Source organism: Canis lupus, chromosome 25 (assembly GCF_003254725.2).
Source record: "Canis lupus dingo isolate Sandy chromosome 25, ASM325472v2, whole genome shotgun sequence".
NCBI lineage: Eukaryota > Metazoa > Chordata > Mammalia > Carnivora > Canidae > Canis > Canis lupus.
Window position 1 is genome coordinate 1,447,363 of NC_064267.1, and position 25,786 is coordinate 1,473,148.

Consider the following 25,786-nt stretch of genomic DNA (forward strand, 5'->3'; position numbering starts at 1 on the left):
ATGTGAACAATCTAATTTAATACTCACAAAAGTCCTATAAGACAGACACTATTTTTATCCTCATTTAAGAAAACTAAGGTTTATGAAGGTAGAGGGGCTTCTCAAAAAATCTAAACTCAGAGCTCACCTTCTAAACTATTATGCAATACTGCTCCTTTCCAAGTGTTTATCAAGAATCAAAATTTAGCAAAAATATATTTACATGGTAGAAGTCAGCTGACCAAAACACACAAAGCCATTTTTTAGAAGACTAACCTTATGAGCAAATACGAAACTGTGGATTATTATTATATTATTATTATTAACACTTTATTAAAATCAAATACCAAATATTTTCAGTACTAAAAGGCTCTCATAATTAAATAGCAATACCTAAAATTAAAAAGGCTGGAAAAGAAATTCCAAGGTACATAAAATCTGCTGAGCTGGTATATATACATGTACCACATTCAGGGCTATTACAATCCAGCTCTTGCTACCAACCCAACAGCCAGTATAAGCTTTTGCAATCAATTTCCCAAAAATACATGTTCTTTCTCAATCTGCATCTTTGCACCAGCTGTTCCCTCAACTTGGGATGTTCTCAATTCCCTTCTCTTCCTGGAAAATGCCTTTTCAACTTTTAGAACTCACTTTAAACCTATTTCCCAGAGGAAACCTTCCCTGATGTTCATCCCTTTCCCCTACCACAGAACATTTGAGCCACACTGCACCTGACACACGAACTCTAAAATAGCAATTAATATACTCATTTTATTACTATAGCTCCATTTTGAATGTTATTATTTTACACAGCTGTCCCAGCATTGGAACAATGTTCTGGAAACTTCTTATAGGCTAGGCAATGTTCCAGTCAGAAAGAATAATGGGGAAATACTCTAAAACTATTACAAGTCTCTGAAAGGCATGACTCAGAGCAGGATTGAATGCCTATGTAGGAGTCCCCTAATTTTCTGTTTCCCTCATTAGAACTCCTCATTTGGTCTCCCTACTTCCATACTATTGCAGAAATTAAAAATAAAAATATTCACTTCTATTTAATATGAATAATAAAATAATAAAATCAAAATACCGAATAATAATATATAAACAATTAATAATGCATAGTTCCTATACAAATTATCATCATATATCTCTTGGTTGGCATAATTTACAGAATCAAAGACCTGAACTCCTTCGTTTCTTGAATTCTGTTTGTGGAATTCTGATTTTAAATTTTCATTTCTGGGAAATTATATTTCTCAGTCCCCTATCTGACCTCCTTCTCTCTATGGCAGGTTGATAGAGTTGTTTTAGTTTCATGCAATTCTAAGGTAGTTAATGAGATGACAGACTGGGTAAAACTCCTTAACCTCTACATACAATAAGGGGTAGTCTAGATATGGGGACACTTTGCTTTTCTCCTCCATATTGCATTCTATAATACACAATATGCAAATAAGCTGATGCTCCAATAATGCATGAGATGAAAATATCACTGTAAATTATTATATTACTCAAATATTGTACATTAATTTAATAATACTGAAAGCTAACATAACTCATCAAAGAAAAAGTAGATTTTTTTTAAATTAGGAAAAAGTCACCAACTTATATAAGACAGGTCTATCCTGCAGGGCTTCCATTGCCTGAGTTAAAACTGGAGATATGTCACATGATTCTTGTGTCAGTGTTCTGCATTCACCTGAAAAACAGTTAACATATAATTACAGCATTTGTTAAATTAAAATTAGGCCTTTATTACATCCATTGTACACCCAGAGTCTAAATTCTGTAACAAATATTGCATGAAAAAAATGCTCAGAAAAACTTTAAGAGAATATTCCAATCAAAGACTATTTTATGCTGTCAACCAAACTGAAAATCTAAGCTTAAGTATTTGTATAATTTTATATGACCAAACATGCTATCCTGTGCACCCCAAACGTCTATTTTATTATTTAAAAACTACAGTTCCTAAGAAACCAATCAGTGAAGAAATATTCACTGAGTAACTGCTACACACATGGCAATGTTCAAGGGGGAAGAGGAGGAATATAAAAAATACATTACCAATCCTTTCCCTTGGAAGCAAACTAAGCAGTTTTTGAAAATGTTTATATAGATAATATACAGTAATAAAATTATAGTTTCAAAATAGTTTAGATTTTAAGCTTTTAAAAATCTTTACACCAACATTGTATTTCACTATTCTATCAATAAAATGTTTACTAAATGTTCAAAAAACTTAGAACTTGTTCAGAAATTCCCAAGCATTAGGTATATGTGGGCCTCACACTAGCAATATATTTTTTACCATGCACTGAGAAAAATGTATCAATGTTTGGAATTGAAGATATATATATACATATATATGTTTTTACAAGGCTGTTGACTATATTCCTGATGCTCTATTTTTCATGTCCACGACTTATTTTATAACTGGAAGTTTGTACCTCTTAATCTCCTTCACCTAGTTTGCCCGGTACCCCTATCTACCTCCCCTCTGGCAGCAACTACTTTGTTCTCTGTATTTAAGAATCTATTTCTTGGGATCCCTGGGTGGCGCAGCGGTTTGGCGCCTGCCTTTGGCCCAGGGCACGATCCTGGAGACCCGGGATCGAATCCCACGTCGGGCTCCCTGCATGGAGCCTGCTTCTCCCTCTGCCTGTGTCTCTGCCTCTCTGTCTCTCTCTCTCTGTGTGACTATCATGAATAAATAAATAAAATCTTTAAAAAAAAAAAAAAAAAAAAAAGAATCTATTTCTTTGTTTTGTCTTTTAGATTCCACATATAAATGAAATCATATAGTATTTGTCTTTCTCTTTCTCACTTATTTCACTTAGCATAATTAATTCCCTCTCGGTCTATCTTGTCACAAATGGCAAGATTTCAGTTATGGCTGAGTAAGAGCTGACTGGCTATTGTAAATAATGCTGCAATAAACATAAGGGTGTATATATCTTCCTGAATTACTCTTTTTCTTTTCTTTGGGTAAGTATCGAGCAGTGGAATTACTGGATCATATGGTATTTGCTTGTAATTTTCTGAGGAACCTTTTACACTGTTTTCCACAATGGTTGCACCAATTTACATTCCCATCAATACTGCACGAAGGCTCCTTTTTCTCCACATCCTTACCAACACTTGTTATTTCTTTTCTTTGTGATATTAGTCATTCTGTTATGGTGATACCGTATTGTGGTTTTGATTTGCATTTCCCTGATGATTAATGATGTTGTGTATCTTTTCATGTATTTGTTGGTCATCTGTATGTCTTCTTTTGAAAAATGTCTATTTAGTTCCTTTGCCTATTTTTGAATCAAATTGGGGTTTTTTTGGTGTTGAGTTGCAAGAATTCTTTATATATTTTGGATATTAATCCCTTATCAGATATATCATTTGCAAATATCTTCTCCCATTCAGTAGGTTGTCTTTTTGTTTTGTTGACATTTTCCTTCATAGGAACTAGAACTATCTTAAGATGACTCCAAAATCCTGAGGAGTCAGAAGGCCATAGTTTAGAACCACTATGTTAACTGTTGTGGAAGCACAAAAAAAATGTGTGGCAATGTCCTTGCCTTTGAGAAAGTAGAAATCTAACTAGAGATGCTAAGATATACATATATGAAAAGTTAAGCAGTAAATTACTAAATGTCACAATTCCAGCAGTTAGTGTTTAGAGATGGGAAAAGTCACTGTGATTTAATGTAGCCATGGAGAGTTCCAGAAAGATGCAGAACCTAAGTTCAGCTTTGAATACTGAAAAAGGATTGAAATCTAAAGATAAAAATCCAGAAAATACTTCAAATAGGAATAAAGAGTATGAACAAGAGAGATACAAAAAGAAACAGCATGTTTGGACATAGAGAGCAAATGATCAAACAGATAATTAAGTTTTCCACAGTGTAGTATAGATATTACTTGTTAACTGCTTGTATTCTTAACTCCTTCCAACAGTCAGTTGGTAACACCTATTAAAATGTCATATACTCCTATCCTATCCTACTGTCTTAAGTGTTTTCTTTGGCTTTAACATGCAATTTTGTGAACAGAATACTAAACATTTTAAAACAAAATTAAAATAAATAAACCATTTGTGGCAGGCAAAATAATGGCCCTCTAAAGTTCTCTAATTCCTGGAACCAATGACTATGTTATAGTACATGGAAAAAGGGACTTTACAGATAGAATTAAGGTGACAGACCTTAAAACAGGGAAATGTTCCCAGCTTACCCAAGCAAGCCCAATGACATAGGTCTTAAAAGTAGAAGAAGCTGGCAACAGAGTCAGTCAGAGATATGATATGGAAGAAGAAACAGGAGAGATTCAAAGTGAGAGAGTGATTCAATAAATTACTGTTGGCTCTAAAGATAGTGGAGGAGGCCATAAGCCAAAAAAATGTAGGAAGCCTCTAGAACTGGGAAAGGCCTTCAGTGAGAACTGGCAAGGAAACTCATACCTCCGTAGGTCCTACAGACTCTTAATAAATTATGCCAACAAACTGAATGGGCAAGGAAACAGATTTGTTATTACAGCCTTTAGAAATGAATACAGCTCTGTTAACACTTTTAGTGTGGTGAGACCATGTCTGATATCTGACCTACAGAACTATAAGGTAATAAATTTGTGTTGTTCGAAGTCATTAAGTTTGTGGTAATTTGTGACAGCAAGAGAAATATCAATTCACCATGTATAAAACAGTTACTTAAATAATAAAAAAAAAAAAGTCTAATCAACTCTAAGATAATGTAGGGCAGAAATACTGACTTTATTTTTTATTATTATCCTTAATAATACATAGAGCTTCATGGATAGAAGATGCTTAAGATACATATACAATGTGTTCAAGTGTAAAGTTCATTTTTCTTTTTAAAAATACTTTTTGATTACTATGATCAAAATACAATATGAGAGGTCAGATGAAATAACCTAATTAAAAACTAATATTCATGAATCTAGACCAAGTGGAAGAAATCACTTACTTTGAGCCCACCGATACAGCCTTTCATAAGCTGTTTCTTGAAGCAAGGCCATCTGTTCCATAATTTCTAAACTAAGAAAATTAAAGATTTATTTTAATTTAAAGTTTTAGACAGTAACTACAACCAAGAATTTAATTATTTTAACTACAGTGTGATCTGGTTATAGCATATTAACTTTTTATCATTTTATGAAATGGTTTTTATTTTTTCTTTTTTTTAAAAGATTTTATTTATTTATTCATGAGAGACACAGAAAGAGAGGTAGAGACAGAGGCAGAGGGAGAAGCAGGCTCCCTGCAGGGAGCCCAATGTGGGATTTGATCCCAGAACCCTGGGATCACTACATGAGCCAAAGGCAGATGCTCAACCACTGAGCCACCCAGGTGACCCCTATGAAATGATTTTTCATTAATTCTTTTTATGATTAAATAAATTTTGCCAAATTTTAATATCATCACTTAGGTATCCAAGTGTCACTTTATTACGTATAAGGATAAAACTAACTCCCTCCTTAACCAAAGATACATAAAGATTAAATTCTTATTTCACAAAATGTTATATTTCAAAAAGAACCCAGAATGCCTTTAAAATTTAAGAAATATAGGGTGGGGGGTGAGGGTGAATGGGTGATGGGCACTGAGGGGGGCACTTGACGGGATGAGCACTGGGTGTTATTCTGTATGTTGGTAAATTGAACACCAATAAAAAATAAATTTATTATAAAAAAATAAAATAAAATTTAAGAAATATAACAGGAAATGCGATTATTAGTTGAAAAGGTTACTCACCCTGCCGTCTGTTGGTTTGTTCGCAAGAGAACTTTGACATCATTATGAATCCGTTTCACTCTTCCCAAAGCCTTGAAAAAATCCTTTAAAATTAAGAATGCAACTTTAATATGTCCATTTTTTCAAGTGAAATTACATTACTCTAAACTGAAATATCCCTACAAGGGAAAAGCAAATCCGAAAGGATTTCACTTAATTTGAATGAAGCCTTCCTATACTGACCTCAACCTTCTCTAAATTTTTATAGGAAGTGTAACAGATATTTATTTACATTTTAAAACATATATTAAATCAATTCTGCTATGTATCAAATAGTATGCTAGTTGCTGGGAACACAAAATTTACAAAGACAAAAATCACTGTCCTCAAGAAATGCATAGTCTAGTGAGAGTGCAAACCTAAAGATTACTAAGAAAAACATGCTACATATTACACACCTATGACTTAATTAACTATAGCTTTATTATCACTGAAGATGATGTTTTACATATTTGTTATATACTTGTTCTTGCCCCCAAGCCAAGAGTAAAATTCAAAGTTGAAGGCATAAAAGCTGCTCATAAAGAGGTGACTGATGGTGAACATCAAGATTTTTTTTTTTAGAAGAAGGCATTGAAGCCTAGTTTCCAGACAGTCATAATGTTCCAATCATGAAAATAATGAATGCTTTTTCTTTGATGGGTGAAATTAAAAAAACAAAACAAGGTTGAAAATGGTTGACAGAGGACTTAGAGATGAGGAGGAGGAGTAGGTTTTGTTTAGAAGCTTGATACTCTGATTTCTTAAAAAAGTTTGGATATTGCTTTGAATAAAACACAAACAAAAAAGCCAAATTAAGGTAATTTAAAATATGCACCTTAGTTTCTAAACTTAAAAAATATTTTTAAAATTAAACTTTTAAGATGGCAAAACAGAGCCTTAAAAAAAGAGATTTCTCTATAAATCAGTATGTGCTATGCTTTAAATGACTGTAACAGAGAGCAAGATACCTCAGTAATAGGTCCTTCTCTAGTACCTCGGAGGAGACCCATTTCATCAGAAGTCAGTTGGAACTTGGATAAGAAGGCATCTGCGACTTGTGCTCTTATTTCTAATCTTTGACTATAATTTTAAAAAAAGCAATAAAAAAATCAAGCATGCTATGAGTTTGCATTGCCTAAAACAAGTTACATCTTTGACATAATAACTTCTTAAAACATTGTGAAAGATTCTCAACCTTTTTGGAAGTCTCATTTCTTCCTCAAACATTAGAAACTCATCAGTCATGTGGGTGACAAAATTAGCTGATATTGTTCTACCTTAGATTATCTGCACAGCGTAAAAGGAGTTACTCATTATTCAAGAGAAGAAATAAGTTCACAAATGATCCCTGCACAACAAATTCTGAGCCACTTACATGTACTTGAATTGTTTATCTTGTAATAATAAGGTTATCTTACAGGAGGGAAATATGCCCATCTCCAACTAATTTCTTCTTAGTAAAAAATTCTAAGCTTTTGAAGTTTTCACATGAAGTACATAGCACCCCAAAATCAAGTCTATTATATTTTAACTTTAGATTAAAAACAGAAGTTAACAACTCATTTACCAATACTTCATAAATCCATAAAAGCACTCTACTTTTGTCTTCCTTATTTTTTCTGCATAATATGGTAATAAAAGTCTGTTAAACTGCATTATCTAAATACAATCTGTCTAGACTAGGTTGACAATTAAGAAAAGGCATGTTCTCATCTGGAATGTGGTCTGCAAGGACCTGAAGAGTCCTTGACACAGTAGACACAGTAGAGTCATCATCTAAAAGGAAGTTAGGGATACAAACTACCTGAATGAATTTCAACATTCCTGACTTCTCCATCTTAGATTTAACGATATATAAATAAAATTGGGTTTTCACCAGCAGTATTCACAAGGCAGTAATATTCCACAATTTAATAATATTCAAATGAGAGTGAACAAAATAAACATGAACACTACATGTATAGATAGTACAATCCATCTGCCATCTTTGTTTTGTTAGTATGGTCTGGTGAGGCTTTAAATTCAGAATCAAAAGCTCTGAAATAATACAGCAAGTTAGAAAGTAAAAAGTCCTCTAGGTGGCAGTAACATTCTGTTTATCTTAAATGATAATGTAAATCACCCAATTAAATCTACACAGATCAGTGGCATATACCCTTAACCATACTATTATGGACATCAAAAAGTTACCTTAACAGGTTTTGTTTTATACTAGTAATGCGCCAATCATTATCATACAGGATTTAATGTAATTATAAGAATTCATAAAATTCCTTAAGATTATACAGATTAATCATTTTGACTAAAACCTTTTTGATACTTCTGGATCTATCTTTAGAGTCAACTTAATAGGCACAAAGGAAAAAAATTTTTTTATTTTATAATTGACTTTTGTTTTAACAAATTTAGTATTACCTATTTTGATATTACTTCTTAATCATTAAATTTTATTTCAAATAATACTGTTGGCTATTTAAAAAAAAAATCCATGAAATAAAGACTTTGAAACAGAGGTTCTATATCTACAAAAGATCTGATCCAAAAATATGTTGAACAATGGCCATATTGCTAAAGTAAGGGTGTGGTATCTCAAGATAACAACTTTTAAAGTAGTGATGAAATAAAGTCTAATATATTCTTTAAATCGTATCATTCTTTAGTTTGACCACATATATTCATCCCAGGTAAGAGTACACAACCATTCTGACACAAAGTTACTATTGGATAGTCCAATCTTTGGTTTGGGAGCATCTGTGCAATCTAGTAACATTAAGGAAGATCTATGATGTGTGACAGCCCTAGGCCAAGGAGGGTCTGGTGTGACAAAAGATACATAAGGATACAGACTTTGCCTTCATCTTACATCACAATTAAAATATAATATCTTTAGGAGAGTTTTTAATACCTAAACAAAATCATGTAAAATAAATGTTCATATAAAACATATAAATGGCTATTATAAATTACAACTTCTTTGAGATGTGTTCATGCAATCACTGTATATTATACCTTATATAATATATAAGTAGAGCAAATACATACTGTCAAATAACATGCAACAGATATATGATGCAGACCTGTATTATTAACATAAAATCATCTATAAGGCATTTTATAGGTACAAATAGCAAGTCCCCAAAAAATATATAGAGCAACACACATTTATTTTAATATATATATACTAATAAAATTTTCAGAATATTTATTCATATATTACCTAAGTATTTAAAATAAACAGACTGATTAATCCTTATAATGGTTCCTTCAAGCATTTCCAGAACACAATTTATGAATCTTACGGTGTCTCCTTTTTTTCCTGAAAATATGCCTCTGTCATATTTTAACTCTACCTTCTAGACTCACCCCTATCAAATAATTTCAAATAAGAAAAAGAATGTAAAAATGGGCAAAAGATCTAAAAGAATAAAAAAGATTAAGAAATATAAATGGCAAGACAAAATGAAAAAAAAAATAATAATACCTACTACTGACAAAGAGACATTCTCAGGTATTGCTGATAGAAGTGTAAATTGGTATAACCTTTTCAAGAGGAATTTAGGCAATATACATCAGGATATTTTCAAAAGCTTCTACCATTTGGGGCGCCTGGGTATCTCAGCTGGTTCAGTGTCTGACTCTTGATTTGGGCTCAGGCCATGATCTCGGTGTCCTGGGATCAAGCCCTACATCATTAGGCTCCGAGCTCAGTGGGGAGTCTGCTTCAGATTCTCTCTCTCTCTCCCTCTTCCTCTGCCCCTCCCCACTGCCCACTCATGAGTGCTCTCCCTCTCTCTAAAATGAATACATAACTCTTTAAAAAAATAAAAATAAGGGGATCCCTGGGTGGCTCAACGGTTTGGCGCCTGCCTTTGGCCCAGGGCGCAATCCTGGAGTCCCGGGATCGAGTCCCACGTCGGGCTTCCTGCATGGAGCCTGCTTCTCCTTCTGCCTCTCTCTCTCTCTCTCTCTCTCTCTCTCTCATGAATAAATAATATATAAAATCTTTAAAAAAAATAAAAATAAAAAGTTTCTACCATTTGATTCATTAATTACAATTCTAAGGACATTTCCTAAGGAAATAACCTGAAACACAAATAATGATTTAAAAACATCTGTCAAGGGGCGCCTGGGTGGCTCAGTGGTTGAGTGTCAGCCTTTGGCTCAGGGCATGATCCCAGGGTCCTGGGATCGAGTTCCCTGTTGGGCTCCCCACAGGTAACCTGCTTCTTCCTCTGCCTATGTCTCTTCTCTGCCCCTCTTTGTGTGTCTCTCATGAATAAATAAATAATTTTTAAAAAAATCTTTCAAACCATTATTTTGAATGGAAATAATATTAATATTCAATAATTTAAATGCTTAACATATATGTCAGTTCATTCACAAGACAAAACATTGTGTCACCATTAAAAAATGCTTTTTCTAGCTAAAAGACACAGAAAAATGAACATAAAATATTAGGTGAACAAAGTAAAATGGAACTACTATGCACATATACTCATCGTAGGAAGAAATATGCCAAAATATTAATAGTGGCTATGTCTTTGTAGTCAAGTTATATCTGATTTTAATTTTCTTTCTCTAAATTTTATATACATAAATGAGAAGAAGATGAAAGAGGTCTATGCTTTTCAGTCTGAATACGTATGCTTCTGTAATATATTTTTATGTATATGTTTGTACAAAATAAACAGTTTTACATTTTTGTTACAAACTTTAAAACTTGAATTAATTTATAACAAATAATACGATTAAAATAAAATTAAAACTATTAAAAAATAAAATAGCAAGAAAGGATGAGAAAGTAAATAACAGATGAGGAAAGCTTTTCTAATTAGGCACAAATAGCCTAAACTTCCTAGCCACCAAAGCCAATGCAGAAACAAATGTGCTGATAAGTTTGTCTAATAAAGGTTTTGGAGGATGGTGGGAGGGTAATGTTCCTTGAGAGATTTCAGGCTAAGTGTTCAGCACCTATGTATATCATCTAATCATCACAACAACCTGTGACACAGATGCTAGTCTCTTTTTTCAGATGTGAAAACTGAGGCTGAAAGTTAAGAACTTCTACAAAATTAAAAATCTAATGAACTCTTACTCAAAATTTAGATTTGAATTGAGGGTTTTGTCTTCAAAGCTTACATTCTTTTCACTTTAACAAACTACACCTCAAAAAGAAACATGAACATTACCCGAGATTATTTTTCTGAGTCCAGAAAGAATCTGGCTGCTGAGTCTTCACAAGAGACAATAAAATGTATAGTAAATAGTGACTTAAATAGTATTAAAAAACACAGAAGTGTATTTATGTGGATATAATTTCCTGATTATCACTGAAATCTATCTTCTATCAACTAAATAAATATCATAAAAAAATATTAGCTGCAGTTCTGTGAAGACAATTCTACATGGAACTTTACCTATTAAAGCATCAGCTGTCACAACGACTGACCTTCTAAACCAGTTGGGAAAATATTCATATCCTTTATAACTCTATCTCAGTAAGAATGTCATGTTATCCAAATATGGCCACAGAAATTCTATTTCTAAAGCAAATTGCTTGTTTAACAAAGTTTCTTGCTAAAAAGGAAAGGTAATATTTAAAAATGGAAAAAAAAACTCTCAACCAGCTCCCAGGAATCTGTTATAATTTCTGCTATGTAATTTTCCTAAAATACTTTCCACAAATGTTCACTTGGCACATCATATCTACAGCTCTTGGGATACTAGAATGTCAGAAATGTTCACTCCCGAAAGCATACCAAGCCAAAATACTTTCATCAGCTTACTAAAATAATAAACATGGACAATCCTGCTTAGTTTTGAGAATTTACAGATAGAAGCACACTCTTCTAATGCTGCCTCCTGTAGACATTAATCAGGGTAAACGGTACAAGCTTCAATATAATGCTTCTTTTTTCAGTGTTCATTTTATATTATTTTCCTGACATTAGATTAGTGCATTCCATATTCGTTTACTCAAAAATTATTTATCGGATCTACAATGTATTAGGCACTGGAGACACAAAAAAAAGGGTATGAAATTGTCATTGTTCTCAATTAGCTCAGTTTAGTAGGAAAAGAAACAAACCAACAACTAATTACCAAAGACTGTAATACACACTAAAATACATGAATTCATATTCTACTCACCTTCAGTCACCCATTTATTCAGTCAACAAATATTAACATACCTATCTGCAAACTACCATAAGAAAAGTTTATACAGTGAACTCTTAATTATATCAGAGAGGATTAATCATAGCTAAAAAATAAGAAAAATGAGTGTGGAAAAAAAATAAAATCACTAAAAATCTAAAATCATCTACATTTTAAAAAGCAATCTCTTAATTTCATAGCAAACAATAAACAACACATTGTCACCTCCAAGAATGAATAATCTCTCAACACCAATATTAAGTTTGATACTCCCCAAACTATCGTTTTATGTTTATTTTCCTCTTTGGTAATAGCTTAGAATTTTATATGTTGTATGAATTTTGAATCATGTTTTTTTATTACCTTAACTTTGATTTGGAGTTATCTATAATTTTCTTTCCATTTAATCTCCAAATTAATGAAGAGGTAACTATACAAAGTAAACTTACCTTTCAGCTTGAAGCTTAGTGGTTTTTATTATTAAATCTTGTGTTTGTTCCTTTGCTGCCTAAAATTATAAACATATCAGTACATTTCAGTGATTTTATACTTCAAAAAACTAATAGTATCACTTACTAAAGTTCAAACTTACAGCTTGTGAGATCACACTCCGGAATTTAGAAGTTTAAAAATGGCAAAAAATAAATAACTAATTTAAAAGGCCAAATAATTGAGATGTTTCAAGGCTCATATACTTCCTTTTTTTTTTAAGATTTTATTTACTTATTCATGAGAGACACAGAGAGAGTGGTAGATACACAGGAAGAAGGAGAAGCAGGCTCCGTGCAGAGAGCCCAATGTGGGACTCGATCCCGGGACTCCAGGAACACACCCTGAGCCAAAGGCAGAAGCTTAACCACTGAACCACCCAGGTATCCCCTCATATACTACCTTTACCAAGGGGAACCCACTCCGTTCTCAATAACACATAACACTAAAGCTTACAAGAAGGAAAAAGGTTATCAGCATGCTAAGGAATTTAACAGTTCATGATGTTTTTAGTGAAACAGAAGTAGTGGCAAAGCAGGAAGAATGAAAAATGTGACTTCTGTTATGCATATGTGACTTGAGATACCATGAGACCTCTAAATGGAGTTGAAAGTTAAGTTACTGAAATGCTACTGTGGAATTCAACAGAAATAATAATACCATTTTCCTAAAACAATTTCCAATTTATCTTAAATGTTAAGGATAATTATTTCTCATAAAATAATAAACATATGCCTCTAAATGTAATTTATCCAAGCAAATCCACAAAGGGATAAACCATAGCATATAAAAATTTGATTACATTTCTACACATATCTTGAAAATATTTCTAAAATGTCTTAAACCAAAGTATTTTGAAAAATATGAGCTAATTTAATTAGTCCTGTGTAGGACATCCTAAAATGAAAAAGTAATACTCTTTTTGGATGAATGACTAAATGAATTAAAAACATTATTCTAGAGTTGACAGTCTGAGGGGGTACCATTAAGATTCCAACAACACTATATACAAATAAATCAGTGCCAATGGAGGAACAAAACTTTCAGAATCATGGATCTAAGCCCTACTAATTTGTGCATCAACCCTAAATGTAAACAACAAGTAACATAAAATGTTTTTAAAAACCTATAGAGAATCTTTTGCAGGTGATAAAAATGCACATGTTGATTATGGCAGCTGTTTCATGGGTGAATAATTGTCAAAATGCATCAACCTGTACACATCAAATAGATGCAGTTTATTGCTGTACATAAATTTTTCCTCAATAAAATTGATATAAGAAAAGAAAGAAGGGCCCATACTATTATAGGAAAAAAATAGGATTGGACAAAATCGAAGAGGATGCTTTATAATATAAAATACTTATAATCTGTTTAGAAAATAGCACGAAGGATAAAAATACTCTGATCTCTTTACATCTACAAATAGCAAGTAGCTTATGATTAATTTGTGGAATATGCACAAATTAATGACTCTTCTAGAATCACTGCAGCTGTCAACAGTTCCGGAAGAATCTTATAGGTGTAAGTTTGAATTAGAAATGTGAGGTAGTAAACATAATCATGACTGACTTGCAGAAGGAAGCCTATTCTATTCACTCTTCCAAAATTATATAAATGAGCATAATTAGGTTAAATCTTAACTCTGCAATCAAACTAGAAGTTTCAAAGTGCTTTAATAAACAGATGTAGAATTACAAATATTTTCCTGAGATTTGTTTCTGTGGGGAGGCTTGAGCACCATAAGCTAGGTCTTTGTTAGGCTTAGCTGTAGTCTGGATTTATTCGTAAGACTTTCTACTCATTTCTGTTGGATTTATGGGATATTATGGGATTGCAAGGTTTATCAAAATTCCATAAAGTTAGCTCTACACTGGCTAGATCAAAATATAAAGGTTTCTGGAGTTAAATGAACAATATCAGTAAACCATCACCCAAAAACACATTTATAGTTAAAAAAATAAGCATAATATTTATATTTAAACTTCCTATAGGACATGATATATTAGATATCCACACACCTTGTAAACCTATCTAACAATTTTTGAAAGCTTACTTTGAACCAGAAACTATGCTAAAATCCAGCCATTATACAGTACCTGTAGGCGACTTGTCATATCTTGACAACAGCTGCTCATTGCTTGAACATCTTCATTTATGCTTTCAAGTTCCTGAAAAGGAAAAAAGTAACAGCAAGCATTACATATATCATTAAAAAATTCTCTTCCCTTAGCCAAAGCCTTATTTTCATCTCATGAATTTTTTTTTACCAAAGCATGACAAAAGACCCTATATTTAATATAGACTGTAAATAATTAAAAAGAATAAATCTAGTGTCAGAAAAGACAAATTAGTATATGCTTTTTAAGGAGGGTGACAATAGAAAATATCAAACGTCTTTAATAGGAACATTAATAGCTTTTCATTCAAGTATTCTAACACTAAGGAATTAATCAGATAAGTGTGCAACAATATATATAAGATGATCAACACAGAGTTGTCCAAAACAAAAGTAAAATGTGAAACGTTTCCAACCACACAATGGAAATCTGTGTATATATTAACAATGATTATATATATATGTTTGTTGGCATGGAAAGATGTCTATATAAGGTTAAAAAAAAGTATTATGAAACAATATATATAATACCTCCCATTTAAAAACATATATATATATATATATATACACACACACACACGAATGAACACAGGAAAAGCCAGACAATAAAATACTGACAAAAGTTATTTATGGGTTATAGGATCATAAGCAAGTGTTCTATTTCTGACCTTATCTAACTGTTCTATAATGAACTATTTGTAACTTTTAATTAATAAAAACAAGCAAATACAAAAACTCAATAAAATAAAAATCATGCCTCCTCTACCTTGTAGAAAGTTATCACATAGTAAGTAGTCCTGCCACAAGTTGGCAATTTTCTCAGTAACATTCTCTACTTGTGTTTCCCCCCTCCCCACAGGTACATGGGAACATAACTGGTTACTATGTCCCATCATTTATACCTTTACTGTATGTAACCTATCCATTTCTTTTTTACTACTCTAACAGCTACTACTTTAGTTCAGGTTAATTGGTATCTCTTATGTGAACTGATTAAAAAAAAAAAAAAAAAAGTTTTCCAACAGGTCTCCCAGACTCAACACTTTTTACCAAACCATTCTCTAGTCCTTATTGAGTCAATGAAAATTATGATATGGAAAAATGATATCACAAAATTACATTTAGTTTCATATCGCACTACTATTTTTTTTCCCAATTCAACTTGATGTCGCACAACAGAAAGATATACAAGGAAGTTTCAATGGTACACAGTGGACAATCCCTTTCAACACAATATCCAGACCTTCAAATAGAAACATGACAGCCTTATGGCCAATCAGAGGGCAAGAGATAAGAAAGCTGCCCAGCAAGGCTATAAACAAAGCGTGAGGATGAACCAGTTAGAAAATCACTTATCAGAATATGAGCATAAATCTAAGTTCCAAAGTAAGATTTTTCTCCCTTCTTTCTATCTAAGACTTTGAATTATAAATATCTAATGTTGCTCTATTTCACTACAAACAGGATACAAATCAAATTATTAAATGAAGTCCTAAACTGCTTTGAGGTGCACAGTAAAAAAAAAAAAAAAAAAAAAAAAAAGAAAAAGAAAAAAAAAGCATGATTTCAAAATATCAATTAATATTAGCAATAGCAGAAACCTAAGTAAACTTATCTATCTCACCATTCCCTTAAATCTCACTGTGTAATTTTTTTAAAGATTTTATTTATTTATTTAACAGAGAGATAGCATAGGAAGGGAGAGCAACAGGCAGACGGAGAGGGAGAGGGTGAAGCAGGCTCCCCATGGAGCAGGAAGCCCAACGAGGCTCGATCCCAGGACTTGGGGATCATGACCTGAGCTGAAGATAGATGCTTAACTCACTGAGCCACCCAAGCACCCCCTCACTGTGTAATCTAATACGAATAGAACTATGACATGATCAGCCAACTAGGTCAAGAATAACTACTCCTGGGGATCTCTGGGTGGCTCAGTGGTTTAGTACCTGCCTTTGGCCCAGGGTGCGATCTTGGAGTCCTGGGATCGAGTCCCACGTCAGGCTCCCTCATGGATCTTGCTTCTCCTTCTGCCTGTGTCTCTGCCTCTCTCTCTGTGTCTCATGAATAAATAAATAAAATCTTAAAAAAAAAAAAAGAATAACTACTCCTAATATTTACTTTAGCCACCATAATATACGAAATGGACCTGATTTGTCAAATAATATAAATTATATCTCTGAATATATGACTTAAATGCAGAGTTCTGATAACTGTAATTCAATGGCCTGTATATTACTTATAAAATCTTTATTTGAACTTAGGGCAAACTACCTTCCCCTGCCCCCCAATTATAAAATTATAGGCTGGGAAATACAACTGGTGTATGATAAACTTTTTAAAAAGTTGTTATTATTGTAAATTTTCAAAAATATGGGATGCCTGGGTGGCTCAGGTCATGATCCCAGGGTCCTGGGATCAAGTCCTGAATTGGGCTCCCCACAGTGAGCCTGCTACTCCCTCTGCCTATGTCTCTGCCACTCTCAATGTGTCTCTCATGAATACAATAAAATTTTTAAAAATCTTCAGAAAATTTTCAAAAATATCCAAAAGTTGAGATAATATGAATGCCAATGTGCATATCACCCAGCTTCAACCACTCGTTTCATCTATTTGTCTACTGACTTTCTACCTCTCCTCCATCCCTTTCTCCTTCCTCCACAACTGAATTATTTTAAATTCACAATATTTTATCATTTCATTCATAAAGATCAGTATATGCTTTTAAGAAGACCCCAAAAAACATAATGCCATTTTCACATCTAAAAATTTAACAATGAACTCAATATCAAATACCTAGTCAGGGTTCCAATCTTCCCATTGTCCCAGTTTTTAAATAATTATTTCAAGTCAGGAACTAAAATTCACAAATAGCAACTGATTGCTATTTCTCATTTCTTTTTTTTTTTTTAATCTACAGAGTCTCACTTCTCCCCATTTTTCTTTTACTTTTTCTTAACTATTTATTTGTTGAAGAAACCAGCTTATTTATCTCTATCATTCACTGTGTTCTGTATTTACTGACAGCATATTTGTGGTGTTAATATATTCCTCTGACCCCTGTATTTCCTATAAACAGGCAGTTAGATCTTGATTATATTCTGCTTCAGTTTTCCGGCCAGAATTTTTCACAGGTGGTGCTGTATACCTTTATTAGAGGAGTGACAGGTAAGAGGTCAGCTGTTTTTTTGTGAGGTTAGCTGCTGGTGATGACCAAGGGCTAGATCAGTGGTGCTCAACCAAGGCAATTTTGTTCCCCAATGGGGCATCTGGCAGTGTCTGTAGACATTTTTGGGTGGAACAACTGAAGGATAAACAGTCCTACTAGCACTGACTGGATAGTAGCCAGGGATGCTACTCAACACCCTAAAGAGCAGAAGACAGTCCCCAATTGTCTGAACCAAAATGTAAATAGTGCCAAGTTGAGAAACCTTAAACTAGATCCATAAATTTACCAGTGGTGGCAAAATCTTCTAATCTTCTTGATATTACAATAAATCTATAAAAAGAGAAGCCTCCCCTCAACAACTGTATGTTGTTGGAAGAAAAGACAGGATAGATGCTTGACTCTTCCCTTTTCTTTAGCAGTTTTTGAAATAAGTTTATTCCCTTATATCCACCAAATATAACCAACAAGGATTCTGTTTGGTTTTTAGATCAGTACAAATTTGTGCGTTTAAACATGTTTGATATTTTTTAGTCCACTGAGTTATTCTTATTGATGCTCTAATCATCCTATCTTTGGGCAACAGAAGCCTCATCAAGTTAGGTCCAAAGTTCTTCCGTCACTTCCCGAATAGTCTTAGATAGCTTCCCGGCTTTCTGAAATTTATAAGATTGTTCCTTTCAGTGGGAAACGGTATTTAGAGACCACAGTCAGGATGTGCTCATGGATACCCTTTCTATTCTTATGAATACTATCAAACTGTCCTTCCAACCTTCCAGATTTTTAGCCTATCAATGAACTCTTTCTAAATATAATCTGTTGATTAATTAGGCACTGAAACTATATATAACACTTTCAAATGCAACTGATGCAGAATATGTGATATTAATAAAGTTAACAAAATATTGCATGATAAATAAAATACAATAACATAATAAAATTCATTTTACCCTATGGTGAGTAGAGTGTTCATTCATGTATGATAAATTATTATTTGTGCCAGACGTAATTGATCTTAATTAATCCAAAAATTTCCTAATTTATGATGCACTAACGTAACCTAATCCTAATTAACTTACAATGGAGAGTGGTTATCCAGAGGTTTATTCAGTGAGGAAAAATTTCTACTGGAAAATCATTTAAAGAAATGTCTTGGGATCCCTGGGTGGCGCAGCAGTTTAGCGCCTGCCTTTGGCCCAGGGCGCGATCCTGGAGACCCGGGATCGAATCCCACGTCGGGCTCCCGGTGCATGGAGCCTGCTTCTCCCTCTGCCTATGTCTCTGCCTCTCTCTCTCTCTCTCTCTGTGTGACTATCATAAATAAATTTAAAAAAATAAAAATTAAAAAAAAAATTAAAGAAATGTCTTTTCTTGCTGTTGTTGATAAAAAAGCAAAAATTTCTAAGAGAATATCCTAAAACAAATGTTACAACTTTTTAAGCAGCATTAGTGGAGGTCACACAGATTCAGAAATCTCAGTAATTGAGGACCCAGGTGCTTCTGGAGTAAGTAGTTTTCTATTTTAACATGGTACATGAATAGCAAACATATCAACCCAATTCATAAAAATACTTAGCACAGAGTTAGGTATATACAGTAGGTTCTCAATAAATGTTAAAAAGAATTTACATACTTCCTTCACTTCCTTGAAAATGCTGACAAATTCTTCATTGATGGCTAAACTTCTGCGTTCAATATCTCCACGTAAATTTCTTCGAGTCCGCAAACTGTTTTCAACAAAAAAGGTTGAGAGTGCCTTGAGAGCTTCCAACATCTCCTACAAAATTGGTAACAGAAGACAATTACTGGAACCATTTTTCAAATGTTTTCTTAATCTCAAGCCAAATTTTAATGAAATAATTTTCAAATGTTTCCATTAAATAATCAAAAAATACTGGATGACCTTCACATTACTGAAGAGTAAACTTATTTCCAAAACACAGTAAGGATCTACTTACTTGTACATTATGGCATGAATAAAAGACTACTCACTGTAGAATAGTTTTGAATTGTAAAGATTGGAAATAACTTTAATGTCCATCTAAAGAGGACTGGTTAAAGAAATTATGATATATCCATTCTAACAAAGATGAAAACTTGTATGTACTTACATAATACAAACTTCAGGATACAGTAAGTGAAACAGCAAGGTATAGAAACAATTATAACACCAATTGAAAAAAAAAAAGGAAAAGGACTATACACATGGATATTTTTTAAAGATTTTTTATTTACTTATTTGAGAGAGAGAGATAGTGACAGAGATAGCAAGAGAGAGCATGAGTCGGGAGGAGAGGGAGAAGCAGGTTCCTCAATGAATAGGGCAACTGAAACAGGGCCGGATCCCAGGACCCTGGGATCATGACCTGAGCTGAAGGCAGATGCTTACCTGACTGAGTCACCCAGGGGCCCTTATACATGCATATTTATTGGTGAATGTATACACTATAAGAAATAAATACTACCCGCAGCCTCCAGGTTAGGAACTAAGTAACTGGGAGCAGAACTTAGAGTAATACCTCTCGGAGGTGACTTTTGAACTAAGGCCTCAGTAACAGGAAAGCCATCCATGAGGACAAAGCTGTTCACAGGCAGAAAAAAACTGTGAGTACAAAGACCCTAAAGCAGGTGGCTCAGTTGGTTAAGCATCTGCCTTTGGCTCAGGTCAAAATCTCAGGGTTCTGGGATTGAGTCCTGCATCAGGGCTCCCTGCTCAGCGAGGAGTCAGCTTCTTCCTCTGCCCCTCCCCCAGTTTGTTCTCTCTCTCTCTCTCTCTCTCTCTCCCCCTCTCTAATTTAACAAATAAAATTTTTTTTAATTTTTTTATTTATTTATTTATGATAGTCACACAGGGAGAGAGAGAGAGAGGCAGAGAGAGAAGCAGGCTCCATGCACCGGGAGCCTGACGTGGGATTCGATCCCGGGTCTCCAGGATTGCGCCCTGGGCCAAAGGCAGGCGCCAAACCGATGCGCCACCCAGGGATCCCCAAATAAAATATTTTTTAAAAAAAGACCCTAAAGCAGCAGAAAGGCCATTATGACTGAAGCTGTGGGACACTACAGACGTTTTAGGAAAAGGAGTAATAAATAAAATGTGCTTTGTATGTTTAAAAGTTTATTCTAATTTTGTGAGGAGAGCAGATGGGGGACAGGGAGAAAGGAAGCAAGTAGGAGAAACTAAAATAATCCAAGCAAGATTTGACAGTGACTTAGAACAAGACAGCAGCATTACAGATGAAAGCAAGGAGATATTTCAAATCAATTTTTTTGAAGGTAGAGCCTACAGGACTTGTTAATGGACTGAATGTACGAAATGAAAAAATAATGACAGGAATCAAAAATTATTCATACACTTTTTGCTTGTCTGGGTAAGTGCTATTCTTTACTAACAGTGGAAAGCAGAAGCAGTTTGGAGAAAAACCAAGAGTCTGGCTATGTTAGGTTTTTAAGATGTTGATCAGGTAACTAACTGGAGGAATCATATAAGCAACTGACTATACAAATCAGAGATGTCTGGGATCCCTGGGTGGCGCAGTGGTTTGGCGCCTGCCTTTGGCCCAGGGCGCGATCCTGGAGACCCGGATCGAATCCCACATCAGGCTCCTGGTGCATGGAGCCTGCTTCTCCCTCTGCCTGTGTCTCTGCCTCTCTCTCTCTCTCTGTGTGTGTGTGACTATCATAAATAAATAAAGAAAAGAATATTTTAAAAAAAATCAGAGATGTCAAGAACAAAGTTATAAATTAGAGAACTGTCACCCTTTTGCTAGGAAAGTGAGAGAGTTCTCCTTACAGAGAAAATATGCACAGAGGAGAGAAGGGAGAAGACCAAGCCCAAGATATCTATCTGCAAATATAAACTCCTATGCCTGAACTAACACATATTCTAATGGGCTAACCCTCTATGTTTCAGTTAAAATGTTACTCTGTGACATTGGCTGGATTGACAAAAATAGTAAAGCTATTTTAATTCAATTCAATATCCTAGAAAGCATTACAAAGATTTATGTACCAAAAAAAGAAAAAGAAAAAGAAACCCATAAAATGAAGCTATTTCTTTTGATTATAACCTTGAAATGCCCTAGACCTGGCTCAAAGAAATAGTCCGTAAATGATGAGTGAACAAACCACACAGACAGGTGCAAATTACAGCTCTATCAGTTATTGGTAACAGGATTTAATCTAGTTACATTCTTTCAATACCTTGGGTAAAAAGGAGATTATCTACATCATAGGAACTGTATTAAATGAGATAAAAAGGGTCAGTATTAGACACAATAAACAATAAGCTGTTCGATAAAATTAACATTGAATAAGAAATGGTAAGTGCTGGGCGGGCACTGTGCTGAGCACTTCAGGCAGATTCTCTTGTTGAATCCTCACAAGAGGATTTCCCCCTGAGAAAGTTACCAGCAGAATTCTCAACTTAGAAATGATGAAAGATAAGCTTGGGGAAAATAAGAGGCTTATTCAAATCATAATGCTTCAGTTTCATGGTTATATCTAACAAGAGGCGGCCCTAGAGTCTGTCTTTCTCATTACATTATTTTTTACACACAAATTCTATTGACGGCTTATTTTCAGTCACCTGCAAACTCATCTACAAAGGTCTCTCAACTTCCACATACATTTTTTCCTTTACGGCATGACCAGTTTACCCAAAGGCTCCAAGCCACTACAGAAGAGACCACCAGCCAGGACGAGGCGGGATGGATGCGTCTCAGGAGGCACTTGGGAGACGATGCGAAAGGTTCATCTTGTAAAGAAACGCAGTGTGAGCCCACGTGCCACAGGCGGAGCGTATCTAAAGGCAGCAAAGGCTGGTACAGAGTCTCTCACGCGGGCCGAGCCGCGCAAGTAGTAGCTCCTCCTCTGCGCGAACCGGTTCAGTGGCTCTCACGCTCAGTTCCGCCTACCCCGGTTCTCCGGAGCCCCGACTCCTACAGCCTCAGCTTGTCGTTTACTTTTTTTTTTTTTCTTAAGATCTTACTTACTTATTCATGAGAGACACAGAGAGAGTGAGAGAGGCAGAGACCCGGCAGAGGGAGGGGTCCCACCCGGCCCTGGGCCCTGGGCCCTCGCGGCCCCTCCGGGGGCGCACACTCCGCCGTCGGCCCCCGGGGCCCGGGCCTTCCAGGAACAGGCTTTCAAGCGCGGGCCGACAGTCAGGGCACCTCCTCGCTCTTCCCGGGTCTCGTCGGGCCCCGCGGGTGTGCGGCCCCGTCCACGCCCACAGCGGGGCGGGGGCGTGAGGCAGCGGGGGGACCCGGCCCCGCCAGCCCCGGTACCTTGTCGTTGTCCAGCCGCGTCTCCAGGATCTTATTCAGCTTCCGCGACAGCGGGTTGCCGGTCTGCGCCAGGGCCCCGCCTGCCCCGTTGCTGAGGCCGTTGGCAGCCCCGGACGGGGGCACCGCCGCCACTTCCGCGCCGCCGTCGGCCATGGGGGCGCAGGCTCCGCCCCAGCTCCGCGGCCGCCACCTCAGCCCCGGGCTCGGACCCGCGCCGGCGGCGCCGATACTGCGCATGTGCGGGGCCGGCCGCGCACGCGCCCCACGTCCCGGAGGCTCCGCGGGGACTAGCCAGCTCCGCTAGGGGCGCTGGAGGGGCGCTGGAGGGGCGGGGGCGGGGGCGAATCCTTAGGATGGGAAGGGAACGCTGGTGGGAAATTTTGCAAAATGGTCTGAAATTTAAATAATATTTAAAGTCTGGCTTTGGCCAGTTTGTGGAACACCCAAGTTTCTTCTTGTCTTTGGACCTTCGCATATATTACGCTTTCTCCTACCTGGGAGCTGTAGAATAGTGGATTAGGTGGTGAGTAATAAAATGAAAACTACATTCTCAGGAGGACCTAGATAACAAATATCGTTATTTTTAAATTTTCCTTTCCTTTTAAAATTTGGATCAGAGTAAAATCTCTGAACTTCTTGTTTACTATTTTTCTGAGACGCTAACCATTTGGCTTTTGTCTTTAATTTGCCTTATGACATATGTGTATGTACAGATATACGCATACACATACATATATATACCTGACAAAATCACTTATCCCAATTCTGACAAGTAAAGAAGAAATGCCCCAACTAGCAAAAAGAAAAGAAAAGACCCTAAAGACTCTATGAATTCAATAAATACATAGGATTAGATGAAGAAACTTAAAGTGCTACTGAGGGAACATTAAGAAGAGGGAGGGAGGGACCAAGAGAAAGAGAAACTGGAAACAATCAGTGTCCATCAGTAAAGTACTGAAAAAATAAATTATGGTCCTTTCACTCAGTACAATGCTATGCAATTTACCTGCTATGAAAGAAATTTAAATACTAATGTGGAAAGAATTCCAAAATATAATATGTAAGGAAAGCAAGGTCCAATACAATGTATATAGTGTGATCCCTTGTAGCTACATGTAAATTTAAGCTTTTTCATTTTTTTCAGGATGGTATTCCTGTGCAAGGGAGGCTTTCACTTTTCATTTTGTACTAATTTTACTCATGTGCTACTGAATATATTAACAGAGATTATTAAGGTAAGGGTAATTATGGCCTACTTTGCTCACCAAAACTTCTCTGAATTTACAATTGCAAAAAACAAAAACAAAATCATTTGAAAATTAGAATAATATGTGGTAGTATGAAGATGGAAATTACTATACAATTTAAACATTTAAAGCCATTTGTATGTTTTTAATCATTTATTTAATTATCATATGTTCTATAAGACTATAAAGTATAAATCAGGTGCCAAAAGTCAGTATTTTTCAGAAGTTAAAATAAATACTTGGGTGAGCTTCATTAGAAACATATGTTACATATGTAACAACTTTATATATGTATATATATAAAGTTGAACATAAAGGCTTTCTTTTCGTGAAAATGTGAAAGATAATTGTGTATATTGAGCCCTTTAATATACTAGAGCACTAAAAGAATTAAAAGGCTCTGATTTAAATACTAGAGCACTAAAAGAATTAAAAGGCTCTGATTTAAATATTTTACTTTAATGGGAAAATAAATACATGCATGTGAAAGAGTAAAGCATTCTTACATACCTACAGAGGAACCATGCGGAGTATGGAGTAAAATGTGGAGATTCTTACCTTCCAAGTAATGGTTGGAGGGCCCTCTAAAATCCCCTTCTTCTCCTTCAGATGATTATTTAAACTTTCTTGCTCTTTAGCTTCTGAAATAAGTGAAGTCATATAATAGTGGTCACTGTGACTTCATCTAAATATTATATGGCATTTATTAAGCCACATCTAGTGAGTCATAGAATTTTCAGCCCTCTATATTTTTCACTGTATTAATAGCAAGGCACCTGATTGTTAACCTTCAAATTTACTGATAATCAGACTCAATGTTAGATATTTTTGATATACTATTCTTATCTTGACAACTACCCTGCAGCATTATCATATCATTATTATATCATCATGTATTTAGTACTCTGTTATTGATAGGTAATCCAACACTAAGAAAATCTTTCCAAGGATATATGGCTAACCTTGGATCACATAGCTAATTCCAGGTAAATTGGCAGTTAGTTATCAAATTCTATTACTGCTTCCTCGGTTTTGGTTTTGAGTTGTGCACACTTCTCACTTGAAATGTAGGCAAAAACTTTTGCAGCTAAGCATTCAAATCTGTTCTATACTAGTATTGATTTGACACTGTTCCTAATGTCTTCACAATAAGACCAGTGTTATTTTTCTAAAACAGATTCGGTCCTATCATTCTTTGCTTTAAAAACCATGCTAGTATTTATTGAAGAAAAGAACTGTTTAGTATGGTACACACAGGCCTTCATAATCAGATCTTACATTATCACTCTAGTCTTATTTCTATCCATTTGCCTGTGATTGCAACACTCTAGCCACCTGTGTTTTCCAGGCAACAAACACATCACAAACTATTAAGTCTCCATACCTTGGCTCATACAACCCATTCTTCTGGGAATGTCTGCTCCTCTGAAACTAGTGAAATCCTATTTGTCCTTCCATATAAATTCTTCTGTCTGTACCTTCACAAAGCTCCCACTTCTCCTTGGGGAAAATTAGTTCATTCCTTAAGATGATTCCCATAGAACTTAATATACA

General features: G+C 35.1%; 1 protein-coding gene and 1 long non-coding RNA gene across 8 annotated transcripts in view; one reads left to right on the top strand and one right to left on the bottom strand.

Annotated features, from left to right (window-relative positions):
* The window catches only part of COG6 (component of oligomeric golgi complex 6), a 185,712-nt gene extending 162,491 nt beyond the window's left edge, over positions 1 to 23,221 (bottom strand). For 5 of the 7 annotated variants that reach the window (XR_004817203.2, XM_049100807.1, XM_025462398.3 and 2 more), the window contains exons 1-8: positions 22,986 to 23,221; positions 19,334 to 19,477; positions 14,518 to 14,589; positions 12,379 to 12,437; positions 6,742 to 6,853; positions 5,753 to 5,835; positions 4,965 to 5,035; positions 1,591 to 1,684 (exon numbers count right to left, since the gene is read on the bottom strand). Coding sequence is in view for 6 of the 7 variants with exons in the window: in XM_049100807.1 (XP_048956764.1) it covers positions 1,591 to 1,684; positions 4,965 to 5,035; positions 5,753 to 5,835; positions 6,742 to 6,853; positions 12,379 to 12,437; positions 14,518 to 14,589; positions 19,334 to 19,477; positions 22,986 to 23,138 (788 nt within the window). In the remaining variant the exon portion in view is untranslated. Of the gene's footprint in view, positions 1 to 1,590; positions 1,685 to 4,964; positions 5,036 to 5,752; positions 5,836 to 6,741; positions 6,854 to 12,378; positions 12,438 to 14,517; positions 14,590 to 19,333; positions 19,478 to 21,900; positions 21,936 to 22,325; positions 22,653 to 22,985 lie in introns of those variants that run through there. The other 2 variants (XM_025462402.3, XM_025462400.3) reach the window with 2 other exon arrangements.
* Positions 23,222 to 23,345: 124 nt separating this feature from the next.
* Positions 23,346 to 25,786, top strand: part of LOC112670082 (uncharacterized) — a 30,010-nt gene continuing 27,569 nt past the window's right edge. The window contains exons 1-2 of the long non-coding RNA XR_003142748.3: positions 23,346 to 23,508; positions 24,130 to 24,220. This is a non-coding gene — a long non-coding RNA (uncharacterized LOC112670082). The remainder of the gene's footprint in view (positions 23,509 to 24,129; positions 24,221 to 25,786) is intronic.